The sequence below is a fragment of the Salvelinus fontinalis genome, chromosome 24 (assembly GCF_029448725.1).
Source record: "Salvelinus fontinalis isolate EN_2023a chromosome 24, ASM2944872v1, whole genome shotgun sequence".
Lineage (NCBI taxonomy): Eukaryota > Metazoa > Chordata > Actinopteri > Salmoniformes > Salmonidae > Salvelinus > Salvelinus fontinalis.
The window spans coordinates 275,133-289,898 of record NC_074688.1 but is presented as its reverse complement, the minus strand read 5'-3'; the positions used below and the strand labels follow the sequence as shown (position 1 = coordinate 289,898).

Sequence of the window (14,766 nt, the reverse complement as noted above, 5' to 3'; positions counted from 1 at the left end):
TCAAAAGGAGAGATAACTGCGCCTCTGTCTGCATGCCTGGCTGGCGCTGGGTTTACACAACCCCACCGGAATGTGGTAACACCATCAACACAAACAAGACCGGGGGAAAATAGCAATCCATCGGCACAGTATTCCCTCTAGGCACAACAGAAAAGTGCTTGTAGCCTTCTCATTCCATATGAAGTGCCTGCATTGAGAGTGTGTGCATGCGTCCGTGCGTATGACATGACCTGTATCTATGCGCAGCTCTGAGATCTGTAGCAGGTCGGTATTTCATGCTGGTTGTGTCTAGACTGCATCCTGTTTTATCCTGTCCATTGTATTCTGATCAGAGTGGCGGAATGAGAGGGAGAGCGAGAGAAAGAGAGAGAGAGACTAAGAGAGATAGATAGGGGTGAAAGACTAGGGAGAGGCCATACCGTCTGGTATGGCAACTGCTCAGCATCTGACTGTAATGCGCTACAGAGGGTAGTGCGTAAGGCCCAGTACATCACTAGGGCCAAGCTTCCTGCCATCCAGGACCTATATACTAGGCAGTGTTTTTTGGAAAGCCCCAAAAATTGTCAGACTCCAGTCACCCAAGTCATAGACTGTTCTCTCTGCTACCGCACTGCAAGCGGTACCAGAGCGCCAAGTCTAGGATCAAAAGGCTCCTTAACAGCTTCTACGCCCAAGCCATAAAACAGCTGAACATGTAATCCAATGGCCACCCTGACTATTTACATTGACCCCCCCCCCACCCCTCAATTGTTTTTTACACAGCTGCTACTCACTGTTTATTATCTATGCATGGTCACTTCACCCCTACCTACATGTAAAAATGACCTTGATTAACCTGTACGCCCACACATTGACTCGGTACCAGTACCCCCTGTATATAGCCTCGTTACTTTATTGTGTTACTTTTTTATAATTATTTACTTTAGTTTATTTGGTAAATATTTTCTTAACTCTTTCTTGAACTGCACTGTTGGTTAAGGGCTTGTAAGTACGCATTTCACTGTAAGGTCTACACTTGTTGAATTCGGCGCATGTGACAAATAAAGTTGGATTTGATTTGAGTTACACATATAGTGTGTACACCTGTAGTTTTGAGTGCTTCTATTCAATTTCAAATGTACAATTGAGTTTTATGAAAGGTAGATTTTTCCATGTCCTTTGAAATTGAATAGAAAAACACTAGTTGAAGAAATCAATTGAGACATTTCAGTGAAGCTCTATGGTTGACTGAAGAAACTCAGCAAAAAAAGAAACGTCCTCTCACTGTCAACTGCGTTTATTTTCAGCAAACTTAACATGTAAATATTTGTATGAACATAACAAGATTAAACAACTGAGACATAAACTGAACAAGTTCCACAGACATGTGACTAACAGAAATTGAATAATGTGTCCCTGAACAAAGGGGGGATCAAAATCAAAAGTAACAGTCAGTATCTGGTGTGGCCACCAGCTGCATTAAGTACTGCAGCGCATCTCCTCCTCATGGACTGCATCAGATTTGCCAGTTCTTGCCGTGAGATTTTACCCCACTCGACCACCAAGGCACCTGCAAGTTCCCGGACATTTCTGGGGGGAATGGCCCTAGCCCTAACTCCGATCCAACAGGTCCTAGACGTGTTAAATGGGATTGAGATCCGGGCCCTTCGCTGGCCATGGCAGAACACTGACATTCCTGTCTTGCAGGAAATCACACACAGAACAGGCAGTATGGCTGGTGGCATTGTAATGCTAGAGCGTCATGTCAGGATGAGCCTGCAAGAGGGTACCACATGTGGGAGGAGGATGTCTTCCCTGTAACGCACAGCGTTGAGAGTGCCTGCAAAGACAACAAGCTCAGTCTGATGATGCTGTGACACACTTCCCCAGACATTGACGGACCCTCCACCTCCAAATTGATCCCTCTCCAGAGTACAGGCCTCGGTGTAACACTCATTTCTTTGACGATAAACGCAAATCCGACCATCACCCCTGGTGAGACAAAACCGCGACTCGTCAGTGAAAAGCACTTTTTGCCAGTCCTGTCTGGCCCAGCAACAGTGAGTTTGTGCCCATAGGTGACGTTGTTCCCGGTGATGTCTGGTGAGGACCTGGCTTTACCACAGGCCTACAAGCCCTCAGTCCAGCCTCTCTCAGCCTATTGCGGACAGTCTGAGCACTGATGGAGGGATTGTGCGTTCCTGGTGTAACTCGGGCAGTTGTTGTTGCCATCCTGTACCTGTCCCGCAGGTGTGATGTTCGGATGTACCGATCCTGTGCAGGTGTTACATGTGGTCTGCCACTGCAAGGATGATCAGCTGTCCATCCTGTCTCCCTGTAGCGCTGTCTTAGGCGTCTCACAGTACGGACATTGCAATTTATTGCCCTGGCCACATCTGCAGTTCTTATGCTGCCTTGCAGCATGCCTAAGGCACGTTCATGCAGATGAGCAGGCACCCTGGGCATCTTTCTTTTGGTGTTTTTCAGTCAGTAGAAAAGCCTCTTTAGTGTCCTAGGTTCTCATAAGTGTGACCTTAATTGCCTACCGTCTGTGAGCTGTTTTAGTGTCTTAACGACCGTTCCACAGGTGCATGTTCATGAATTGTTCATGGTTCATTGAACAAGCATGGGGAACAGTGTTTAAACCTTTTACCATGAAGATCTGTGAAGTTATTTGGATTTTTACGAATTATCTTTGAAAGACAGGGTCCTGATAAAGGGATGTTTTTTTTTTAGTTTGTGAAGTTTAAGCATTTTCACATTGAACATTTTAAATATTGCTTAGTCAATTAGGAATTTTTAATGAGACCCATATTTTATCATTACATTTACGGAGCATTGTATGAATCTTCCAGAGTTCTTACTGCCACATCGTGTCTGTATGCCTGAGCTCCTGTTTGGTGCTGGATGTGTCATTCCAAGTCTCAAGGTTAATCATGCACCGTTTTTTCAAAGGCCTTGCGGGGCAACGATACAAGTGGCTTAACGGTACAATTGTCCTCAGCTGATTGCCTGATACTGCTTGAAACTCTTTCTCCATGGCTATTTTGTGTGGTTTCAGAAGTTAACATACCACTTGATTCAGATAAGATATATGGGCCAAGACTAATCGCTTGTCATTTTGCATTAATTCATCATGATTGAACTTTAATGAATTACTTCAATGGATGAAGTACGGATCCTGGTTTGTGGCTGTACTTTATTTAAATAATCTGGTCTATGCTGTGTGTATGTTGCTGTGTCCGAAATCTGTCTTGCCTACTACTTACTAAAACAACATACTGTGTACAAATTGTACTACATACTAATTAGAACATACTCTGTAGTAGAAAACATATGCTGGAAGCAACACATATTAACATACTAGCCTCATCCATACTGAGAATGCCTCATCTAATGCGCAATTGCGTTTTTTCCCGCCATTGCTTGATTTTAGTACAGCCCGTCTCCACAGGCCCTTGTCTGATGCAGCGAATCCATACTTGTTAAAAGGCCGAAATGAGTGTAACATTCTGGAAATGAAAGCATACTCAATTGTCGAAATTTACTATAAAACGTTGATTTCCTATTTGTGCATATGCATATCCAATCAGTATTATTTAAAACGCAAGTACAGGTATTCAGACAGGCCTAGTGTGTATAATAGGGGAAGCATGGCTGTCACTCATGCGTCCACCCTCGTACCCAGAACTCTTATCTGTCTCTTGTAACTGGGTTTGAGAGCGAGGCATGCGGACACTGATCAGGGAGCGAGACAATCAGCCTCCACATCTCCAAACCCACACAGGTGATGTCATCAAGACCACTTAAACCATTAGATTCGCTTTAAACACCTCGCTCTTTGAATCCTCTGCCAGATGCACTGAAACGTGTCTAAATTCACAGCCACTGTGTGTGTGTGTGTGTGTGTGTGTGTGTGTGTGTGTGTGTGTGTGTGTGTGTGTGTGTGTGTGTGTGTGTGCGTGCGTGCGTGCGTGCGTGCGTGCGTGCGTGCGTGTGTGTGTGCGTGCGTGTGTGCGCGTGCATGTGGGCCCACATGTGCATGTACAATAGTGTATGATTTATATACAAACATTTGTGCCAGAGGATCAGTGATGAAGCCACCCTAACTCTCTCCCTCTCATCATCTGCCTTCTCCCTGTGTTGATAGTTGCTGTTGGCAGTGCTATATGAGTCTCTCCCTCCAGGAGACTGATGGCAGTAATTTACGTAGTAATCAAAGGGCTGTGCAGGGAGCTGTTCTGCTCCATCCTCTCGTCAACAAGGAGCTCATCGCTAGCCCCTCTCCTCTCCTTTGTCCTGCAACCCTTCCCCAGACGGTCGATTTAAAGGACTTACCCGAGTCATGTCACGAGGACACCTGATGGGAAATTTAAAAAAAACTTTGCAATGAAAAACGTTTCTTATTGGAACAGGATGTCCAGTTATTCCCTCCCTTTTAAGTCTGTTTTCTTCAATCACATGACTGTACTGGACTGCTCTGTGCCACAAGATAGATGTGTATATGACCCATCTGTTCAAAGTACTGTGTGTTTATGCTCTAGCTCTTTCATTTCTATACCAACTCTTCTGTTGACCATACTGTGATTGCAGTGTCATGCATCACTGGGTTGTTTGTGGTACTTATTACGGTGTTGAACAGCGGATTGGGTTGTTGGGAGCCGCTGTGCCATCTGCTCACTCTGTCTATATCCACTCTGGGCTCTGGTTTAACAAAACTAACGCAAACGTAAATCTCAGCGCACTTGCGTTGTTGGTACAGTACTGTGCAAAAGTTTTACGCAGGTGTGAAAAAATGCTGTAAAGTAAGAATGCTTTCAAAAATAGACATTTGAATAGATTATATTTAGCAATTAACAAAATGCAAAGTGAAAAATCTACATCAAATGAATTTTTGGTGTGACCACCCTTTGCCTTCAAAACAGCATCAATTCTTCTAGGTACACTTACACACAGTTTTTGAAGGAACTCGGCAGGTAGGTTGGCCCAAACATCTTGGAGAACTAACCACAGTTCTTCTGTGGCTTTAGGCAGCCTCAAGTGCTTCTCTCTCTTCATGTAATCCCAGACAGACTCGATGATGTTGAGATCAGGGCTCTGTGGGGGCCATACCATCACTTCCAGGACTCCTTGTTCTTCTTTACGCTGAAGATAGTTCTTAATGACTTTTGCTGTATGTTTGGGGTCGTTGTCTAGCTGCAGAATAAATTCGGGGTCAAACAGATGCCCTCCTGATGGTATTGCATGATGGATAAGTACATGCCTGTACTTCTCAGAATTAAGGAGACCATTCATTCTGACCAAATCCCCAACTCCATTTGCAGAAATGCAGCCCCAATCTTGCAAGGAACCTCCACCATGCGTCACTGTTGCCTGCAGACACTCATTCTCTCCAGCCCCTCGGCGAACAAACTGCCTTCTGCTACAGCCAAATATATTTTGCATAGTTGAGTCGCTTGGCCTTGTTTTCACGTCAGAGGTATAGCTTTTTGGCTGCAATTCTTCCATGAAGGCCATTTCTGACCAGACTTCTCTAGACAGTAGATGGGTGTACCAGGGTCCCACTGTTTTCTACCAATTCTGAGAAGATGGCACTGCTGGATATATTCCGATTGCGAAGGGAATTAAGCATGATGTGTCTTTTATCTACTGCAGTAAGTTTCCTTGGCCGACAACTGCGTCTAAGGTCCTCAACGTTGTCCGTTTCTTTGTGCTTCTTCAAAAGAGTTTGGACAGCACATCTGGAAACCCCTGTCTGCCTTGACATATCTGCCTGGGAGAGACCTTGCTGATGCAGTTTAACTACCTTGTGTCTTGTTGCTGTGCTCAGTCTTGCCATGGTGTATGACTTTTGACAGTAAACTGTCTTCAGCAACCTCACCTTGTTTTTGGCTGTTCCTCGCCCAGTTGTATTCGTCCTACACAGCTGTTTCTGTTCTATTTAATGATTGTGTTTCAACCTACATATTGAATTGATGATCATTAGCACCTGTTTGGTATAGTTGTTTAATCATACACCTGACTATATGCCTACAAAATCCCTGACTTTGTGCAAGGGTACCTACAAGAATTTATGCTGTTTTGAAGGCAAAGGGTGGTCACACAAAATATGGATTTGATTTAGATTGCTCTTCTGTTCACTCACTTTGCATTTAGTTAATTGATAAATATAATCTATTAACATGTCTATTTTGGAAAGCATTCTTACTTTACAGCATTTTTTCACACCTGCCTCAAACTTTTGCACAGTACTGTATGTCAGAAATATTTTGGATATTTTTTGACAGTGGGAATTATTAGTGCAACACCTGTCATAAGTGCAAAGAGGCAGGCCTTCTATGCTTTAATAGGTGTGAAGAGGTCTTGATCACTCATTGGCCAATGAAAACCTGCTCCAAGGCTTTTCATGTGGTTGCTTAAAGTTGTGTATTTACGGTGTTTGATGTTCCGTTCTCATAAACTCCAATTCAGCAGGAGTGCCGTTTATTAAATACAGTAGCCTACAGTTACCTAACCCCTAGTTAATAACAAACATGTATCCAGCTTTTCACATTAACATAATATCCAGTATAAAGAAAAAAGGAGAAAATCTTTTGACTGTTTTTCTGTTTTGCAAAGGTGGTATTTTAATAAAACATAGATGATAGGCTACTGAAAAGGTTACTGTGTCATAACCAACTGGCTTTACCGCTAAGATGAGCTTTTATTTTGTCTTAAGTATCCCCAGTTGCACTGCCTGAAATTGGCACTTTGTTGCACATTTTTAAGGACACCCCTGAGATACTTCCAACCCTCCCACCTCAGTGCAAGCAAGCAGATGTTAGATAGGTAAATTACCAACACTGGCACAAGTGTTTGAAAATCGCAGAGTGCCCATTTTTACAAGTCGAAATTGCCAAAGCGTGCATTTGACATTTGCTCTGCCTTAACGCCATAAAATAGAGCCCTATGTGTTAGTTCATGGATAGCCCTGCAAAGGCCTAGGTCATTTTTGTCTGGTAAGGAGTTATTTTTTGTGTGTGATTTTATTGAACCGATAGGACAGTGAAGAGAAGACGGATAGTAACTGTGTGTTTGTGTCTTGTAGGGGGACCAATGCAATGTGAATGACAGTAGCTGTGTGTTTGTGTCTATCATCACAGTGACTTGTGTGTTTGTTTTGTGCAGGTGGACCAATGTAATGTGTATGACAACTGTGTGTTTGTGTGTTGCATGACAGTTACTGTGTGTTTGTCTTGCAGGGGGAACATCCGGAGGGACCCTGTGGGGGGCGGGACTGTTCCACCTGTCAGTGTTTCCCTGCCAAAGGAGCCCAGGTAAGACTCCTTACAGATACAGTACACACCGTCCAATCACAACATAGACCACAGTTTGACATCCTACACCACACATTCTAACCAGGAAGTGCCATAAACCACAGAAGGGATGCTCAATCCTTGGAGTATGTAAATGAAGTGATGAGGCAGAAATGTCCACTCAATTGAAATGCCAACGTGTTTTCAGAGCAAACTTCTACATCAGAACCTTCATGCCAGACCTAACCGTCAGAGTATGTAACCAGTTTGGATGTATTGTTTATGTGAATGAAACAGCTGGAGTGTTAATAGTCCCATGAGCCAAGTGTCACAACCGTATCAAATTAATTATAATAAAACAAAAGCAGCTGACCTGAATGAATGAATTGACATAATATGGCGCTATTATGTTTAGTCATACGCTGTAAAACCTAGTGTTTAGGGATCTGAACACATAACTAACATTTTTATGAAAATGGGTCTCCGTGTTTAGAGTGTTAACACAAGAACATGTTTATTCACTGTAACACTTTTTGAACACAGGAACACGTTTTATTCAGCACAAGGCATTTAGGTTTTAAACACTACTGTAGGGTGTAAAGCCGTTTTTCATATTTCCCAGCATGCCTTTCGAGTGAATGTGAGAGACAAGGTTGTTGCAACTCCTATTTCGCTTAATGACCACATACTATACACTTCAAAAAGCCTTTAGTTATGGTCTATTAATCCTCAAGATTTTGGTCTGAAAATCCTGGCTCATGTGCCACATCAAACCTGCAAGTCACAATGCTCTTGTTGGTAATTCCTATCGCAATCCAGCCAGAAGGATGATATCCAACAATTTGAATATGTTATCCCCCACAACTTGCCCTCAGAATGACTGCTAATGGTGAAAGACTTAATAAACAAGACTATTTAAACCATCAAAACTGGAATAACCATCTCAGTAATGGGTGCAATAAATCCAACCCCTTACAGATTGGATTAGTTTATGATAAAAATGTAAGTTATTGATTTTTGTTTAGTGGAAGGTCAATGAATCAATGTGTATGAGGAAACAAATATTAAAACAATCTATTCTAAAAATCAACCTGCAACAAAGCATACTGGGAAATATGATAATGAGCCGCCCACACATGTTTTTCACTCTGAGAGACGATGGGAAAGTAAACACTAGTGTTTAAAATCTGAAAACTTAGGAGATATATTGTGCTCTCCTGGTTGGAATCTGACTGGAAAAAACAGACTATCATGTTTTATCTTGCATTGTAAACTCCTGTGTTTAAGATGAACACTTATTGGCAAAACTAAATGTCTATTGTTTTAATTTTAAACACAGACGTTTAGGTTATATATACAGTTGAAGTCGGAAGTTTACATACACCTTAGCCAAATACATTTAAACTCAGTTTTTCACAATTCCTGACATTTAATCCTAGTAAACATTCCCTGTCTTAGGTCAGTTAGGATCACCACTTCATTTTAAGAATGTGAATGTCAGAATAATAGTAGAGATAATTATTTATTTCAGCTGTTATTTCTTTCATCACATTCCCAGTGGGTCAGAAGTTTACATACACTCAATTAGTATTTGGTAGCATTGCCTGTAAATAGTTTAACTTGGGTCAAACATTTTGGGTAGCCTTCAACAAGCTTCCCACAATAAGTTAGGTGAATGTTGGCCCATTCCTCCTGACAGAGCTGATGTAACTGAGTCAGGTTTGTAGTACTCCTTGCTCCCACATACTTTGTCAGTTCTGTCCACAAATGTTCTATAGGATTGAGGTCAGGGCTTTGTGATGGCCACTCCAATACCTTGACTTTGTTGTCCTTAAGCCATTTTGCCACAACTTTGTAAGTATGCTTGGGGTCATTGTCCATTTGGAAGACCCATTTGCGACCAAGCTTTAACTTCCTGACTGATATCTTGAGATGTAGTGTCAGTATGTCCACATAATTTTCCTCCCTCATGATGCCATCTATTTTGTGAAGTGCACCAGTCCCTCCTGCAGCAAAGCACCCCGACAACATGATGCTGCCACCCCCTTGCTTCACAGTTGGGATGGTGTTCTTCGGCTTGCAAGCCTCCCCCTTTTTCCTCCAAACATAACGATGGTCATTATGGCCAAACAGTTCTATTTTTGTTTTATCAGATCAGAGAACATTTATCCAAAAAGTACGATCTTTGTCCCCATGTGCAGTTGCAAACCGTAGTCTGGCTTTTTTATGGTGGTTTTGGAGCAGTGGCTTCTTCCTTGCTGAGCGGCCGTTCTGTCACGTCTGCTCCCGCTCTTCCCTTCCCCTGGCGCTTGAGGGCGCCAGATTACCCTGCATCACACGCTCCTGCCATCCATCACTCACACCTGCCCTCCCTCGTCACTCGCATCAGCGTTATTGGACTCAATTATCACATGTTCTTTTCCTCCCCTATATTTGTCTTTACCCTTGCTCTGTTCCCCGCTGCTGCGTTTGATTGTTTTTTGTCTTTAGTTTTAGTCTCTGACGCTGTTCCTGTCCGTTAAAATTAAATGTTTTACTCCCCATACCTGCTTCTTCTCAACAGCGTCATTCCGCGTGACACTTTCAGGTTATGTCGAAATATGACTCGTTTTACTGTGGATATAGATACTTTTGTACCTGTTTCCTCCAGCATCTTCACAAGGTCCTTTGCTGTTGTTCTGGGATTGATTTGCACTTTTTGCACCAAAGTATGTTAATCTCTAGGAGACAGAATGCGTCTCCTTCCTGAGCGGTATGACGGCTGCGTGGCTCCATGGTGTATATACTTGCGTACTATTGTTTGTACAGATGAATATGGTACCTTCAGGCATTTGGAAATTGCTCCCAAGGATGAACCAGATTTGTGGAGGTCTACAATCTTTTTTCTGAGGTCTTGGCTGTTTTCTTTTGATTTTCCCATGATGTCAAGCAAAGAGGCACTGAGTTTGAAGCTAGGCCTTGAAATACATTCACAGGTACACCTTCAATTGACTCAAATTATGTAAATTAGCCTATCAGAAGCTTCGAAAGCATTGACATACTTTTCTGGAATTTTCCAAGCTGTTTAAATGCCCAGTCAACTTAGTGTATGTAAACTTCTGACCCACTGGAATTGTGACACAGGGAATTAAGTGAAATAATCTGTCTGTTAACAATTGTTGGAAAAATGACTTGTGTCATGCACAAAGTAGATGTCCTAACCGACTTGCCAAGACTATAGTTTGTTCACAAGAAATGTGTGGAGTGGTTAAAAAACAAGTTTTAATGACTCCAACCTAAGTGTATGTAAACTTCCGACTTCAACTGTACGTGTGACGATTCATGGTTTTAGAGTGTAGATTTTTTAGTTTGGAGAATCTCAACATAGATTTTGAGCTGAAGCTGGCAGTGATGTAATGGCAGAGACACAAGGGAATGTATAAATAATATGTGGAGAGTAGATCTAGAAAACCACAGCCTTGTTTAAGGACAGGTGCCATATGTGTCAAGTGCTGATTTAGCATCAGTTTAGTCTTTTAGGATAACATTACACGGGCAGAGGGGACCTGATCCTAGATCAGACACTCCTACACTTGATAATGTGCATACAGGCCCCGGTCACCAAAAATGGTCAGGACACCAATAGCGCCATGCCTCCAGTCACAGGGCAGCACAGAACAGTGCCTTCATAAAGGCAACGGTGTAACCTTCATCCTCCCTTTCACTCTCTAGAGATTGGGTAGATTATGATAATATGAACATTGAGAAGTATTTACGAGATGTTGAGATTTTCTGGGCATAAGGCTTTGGGCACTGACCAACAGGGCTATGTATGAGACTTGGGTTTGGGGGAGGGGGAGAGAGAACAAAGTGGGGTGTTAAAATGTGACCGACCGGCTCAATATAGCAACATTTGAAATTGTGTTTTTTACATTGGATAAAAGTAGAGACTCAGAGCTACAAAATGGTATATCATACACTACATTTGAGGAATAATGGGAAAGTAATTTTGCTTTGAAAGTTGATAAACTTCTATACTCACATGAGAAAATGGCCTTTGACTGTTTTGGTACTACTACTGGAGAGCCCTTCTTTGTCTACACCCATTCAGCATTGTTCACACCCTCTTAAGCTTTAGCCCCACTCATCGCTTTAAGGGTTGATCTGAGCGTTCTGCACTAACAACAGCAGTCAAGTACCCCTGTAAAGACCTTTATAATACACAGATTCAAAATAGCTAATGATAACAAATGTGTATTTTGTGGTTGCAGTGGTGATTTTAGCACGTAAGTCTTGGTGGGACAAAAAAATGAATAAGTGAGATGCATGCCAGCACAGCCACTACACAACACAACACTAAACAACACATTAATTGCACTATAACTTTGACAAACGGTGCCCACAAATGGCCTAAATAAAGCTGTCCCAACAGCAGTCCCACATCTTACCACTGCTACACCTGGCTATCAGCGGAGCCTTGTCTGACAGCGAAACAGTTCATTCAGCCTCATTTACTGCCTGTAAAAAAAAGGTGAAATGGCTGACTTGCTTAAACAAATGTGGTTTCTAATGACAATTGAGATGTACAAATTATGGCATAAGGGGATGACAGGCGGATAAGAGGCAATCCGTAATTTCGATTAAGACGTTAACGTGCGAGCTAGGACGGACATAGTCAATATAAGTATTTGTTTAGCACTTTTGAAATGTACAGCGACAGATTTCAGAACATGGGCCATTCTTACAGTGTTCTCCCTGTACACCAAGTCAGAACCGTAGGATAAATAAAGGGGGCATATAAGCAGACAATAAAAGCTCTTACAATATTCGATGATTACATTTCTCTAAAACAGGTTATAGGCTACATGTGCACCACCAAGTCAGAATAGTAGGCAAAATTAAGAGGGGTAAATAGACCAAATTATTAGGGTGAGGCACATGAGCTACTAATATCTTACTACACAACATACACTTAGTATTACTTTCTTAGCTACAGTATACATATCTCCCTGGCATATTACATAATTTATGCAGGAGCATACAATACATTTTTGGATTCACCTTGTTGCGCTGTGCTCACTTGAACAGGAAGGTGGCGCGGCGTTCCTTCGTCGACAAATTTTGTCATCAAAGTCTTGCATTCTCTGGATTTATGGCGCTTTCAAGACAACTGGGCACTCTGAAAAAAACAAGGTCGAATCATAATGACGCCATTGATCTTCAGGTCATAGCTCTAGAAAGAGGCCAGATTTACAATTCCGAGTTGGATGACAACTCAAAAGATAGTTTCCCAGTCGGAGGTTTATATTCCCTACTTTCCACTTGTCTTGAACTGACTGAAGTCAAGTTTTCGCAGTTCCGAGTTAACAGTTGTTTTGAGCGCGGCACAAGTCATGCTTCATTGACAGCATGGCCAATGTTGAATGTTTATAATTTTAAACTTGGAAAAGAGACCCTTAATCCCAGATTTGGGACCACACAGCCATTCCACTGAATAGCAGGCTAGTGATTGCTTTGCAATGCTTGCAGTTAGCTACTGTCACTGATTCCATCCAAACCACTCATTGTTGAATTTGCGATATCCAACTTGTTGTGTAATGTTTATGTCCAATGGCCGATGAGCACCGATACGTTTTATCTGTAATTTCTATTCATTATTTATCTTCACATGACAAGGATTAAAAAGGATTTGCCAGTAGATTGTCGACTTGATTCATGATGATGACTGCTAGCTACGATTTTGAAAGTATGAGGTTGACATGATCAGTCCAATCAAAGCTACTGTACATATAACATGATTTTACATCATTTTTTTTGTGGCCAATGACCTTGAGCCTTCTTGGATGGGCACTTCTAATGTAACTCTATGGCAGCACCCAATTGGCTAGAATTTTCTAGCTCGCCCCTTCGACTTGACGGTGACGTAGTGTCCCCATGAGTGACAGAACACTTACCCAATCACGGCGCAACACTGTATTTTCTGCTGGCTTGCCCCGCCAACACAGAAAATACTAGGCTGAAACACCTGCATTTTGGAGCTGCCTTACTCAAGAAAACAAAAAAGAGACCATGTTTGTATGCGGCTTTATTAACTCAATGATATATATTGTTTGCAAACTGATATGTGACTCGTATTAATGCCGAAATAACATGGAAAACAGGCAAGCGCCCCCATTTTATTTTTTTTATTTTTTTTTGTGGGGATGCCGGGTTGCCACTGTGTGGCTGTAACGGCTGTCTAATGCCTCCTCCTCGGATGAGGAGGAGCAAGGATCGGACCAACATGCAGCGAGGTATGTAGACATAATGATTTAATTAAATTGACAAGACGAACACTGACACGAAATACACTTGAATAAGCTACAAAACAAGAAACGATGTAAACAAACCTGAACGAGATAACATAACGCACGAACAAGAACGACCACATACACGAACACAAACTAAACAGTCCCATGTGGTGCAACGGACACAGACACAGGAACAATCACCCACAAACAAACAGTGAGAACAGTCTACCTTAATATGGTTCTCAATCAGAGGAAACGTCAAACACCTGCCTCTAATTGAGAACCATATCAGGCAACACAACATAGAAACACATAACATAGAATGCCCACCCCAACTCACGCCCTGACCAACTAAACACATACAAAAACAACAGAAAACAGGTCAGGAACATGACAGTGGCGAGACTCTTGAACATTTATTTTGGGACTGTTCTTATGTCAGAAGATTTTGGAGTGAGTTAGAAGATTTTATTTATTTTATATATTAAGTAACAAATATTATTGTTCATTTGAAAGACTGATTTTATGTTTTAATTTGATCCAAATTATATGGACACTGATTTAACTTTCATTGTTAATTTGTTTATTTTTCATGGCAGATTCTTTATCCATAAAATGAAGTGGGCGGAGAACAAACACCTCTTCACATTGGGCTCCCGAGTGGCGCAGTGGTCTACGGCACTGCATCTCAGTGTTAGAGCCGTCATTATAGACCCTGGTTTGATTCCAGACTGTATCACAACCGGCCGTGATTGGGAGTCCCATAGGGCGGCACACAATTGGCCCAGCGTCGTCCGGGTTAGGGTTTGGCCGTCGTTGTAAATAAGAATTTGTTCTTAACTGACTTGCCTAGTTAAATAAAGGTTAAATGAAAATAAAAGAGAATTTTAATATTATTTTGAAATTATCAGTAAGTGTAAAAACAAAAAAGGAATACGTACCATAAAACCTTTTGACAAATTGAAAATGTATCTCAATATGTAATACCCCTGTCTGTTAGGTTTATGTACTCTTGTTTGTATATTACTATTTTTGTATTTGTTTTGTTCATAATAATATTTATACAGTTTTGTTAAAAAAAAAAGCAATCAAGCACCCAAGCTAACTTGCTAGCTACTTCCAGACACAAATGAGAGAACAACTCACTGAGCATTACTCGCCCTAGCAGAGCTGGTTAGGCTGTTTTCATGTTATCCAGAGCATTGGTGACTGTAATTGTGCTA

General features: G+C 41.8%; 1 protein-coding gene across 1 annotated transcript in view; it reads left to right on the top strand.

Moving 5' to 3' along the window:
* col4a4 (collagen, type IV, alpha 4) overlaps positions 1–14,766 on the top strand; it is a 171,419-nt gene that overhangs the window by 41,521 nt on the left and 115,132 nt on the right. The window contains exon 4 of the mRNA XM_055879286.1: positions 7,221–7,295. Within this exon, the coding sequence (XP_055735261.1) occupies positions 7,221–7,295 (75 nt within the window). The remainder of the gene's footprint in view (positions 1–7,220; positions 7,296–14,766) is intronic.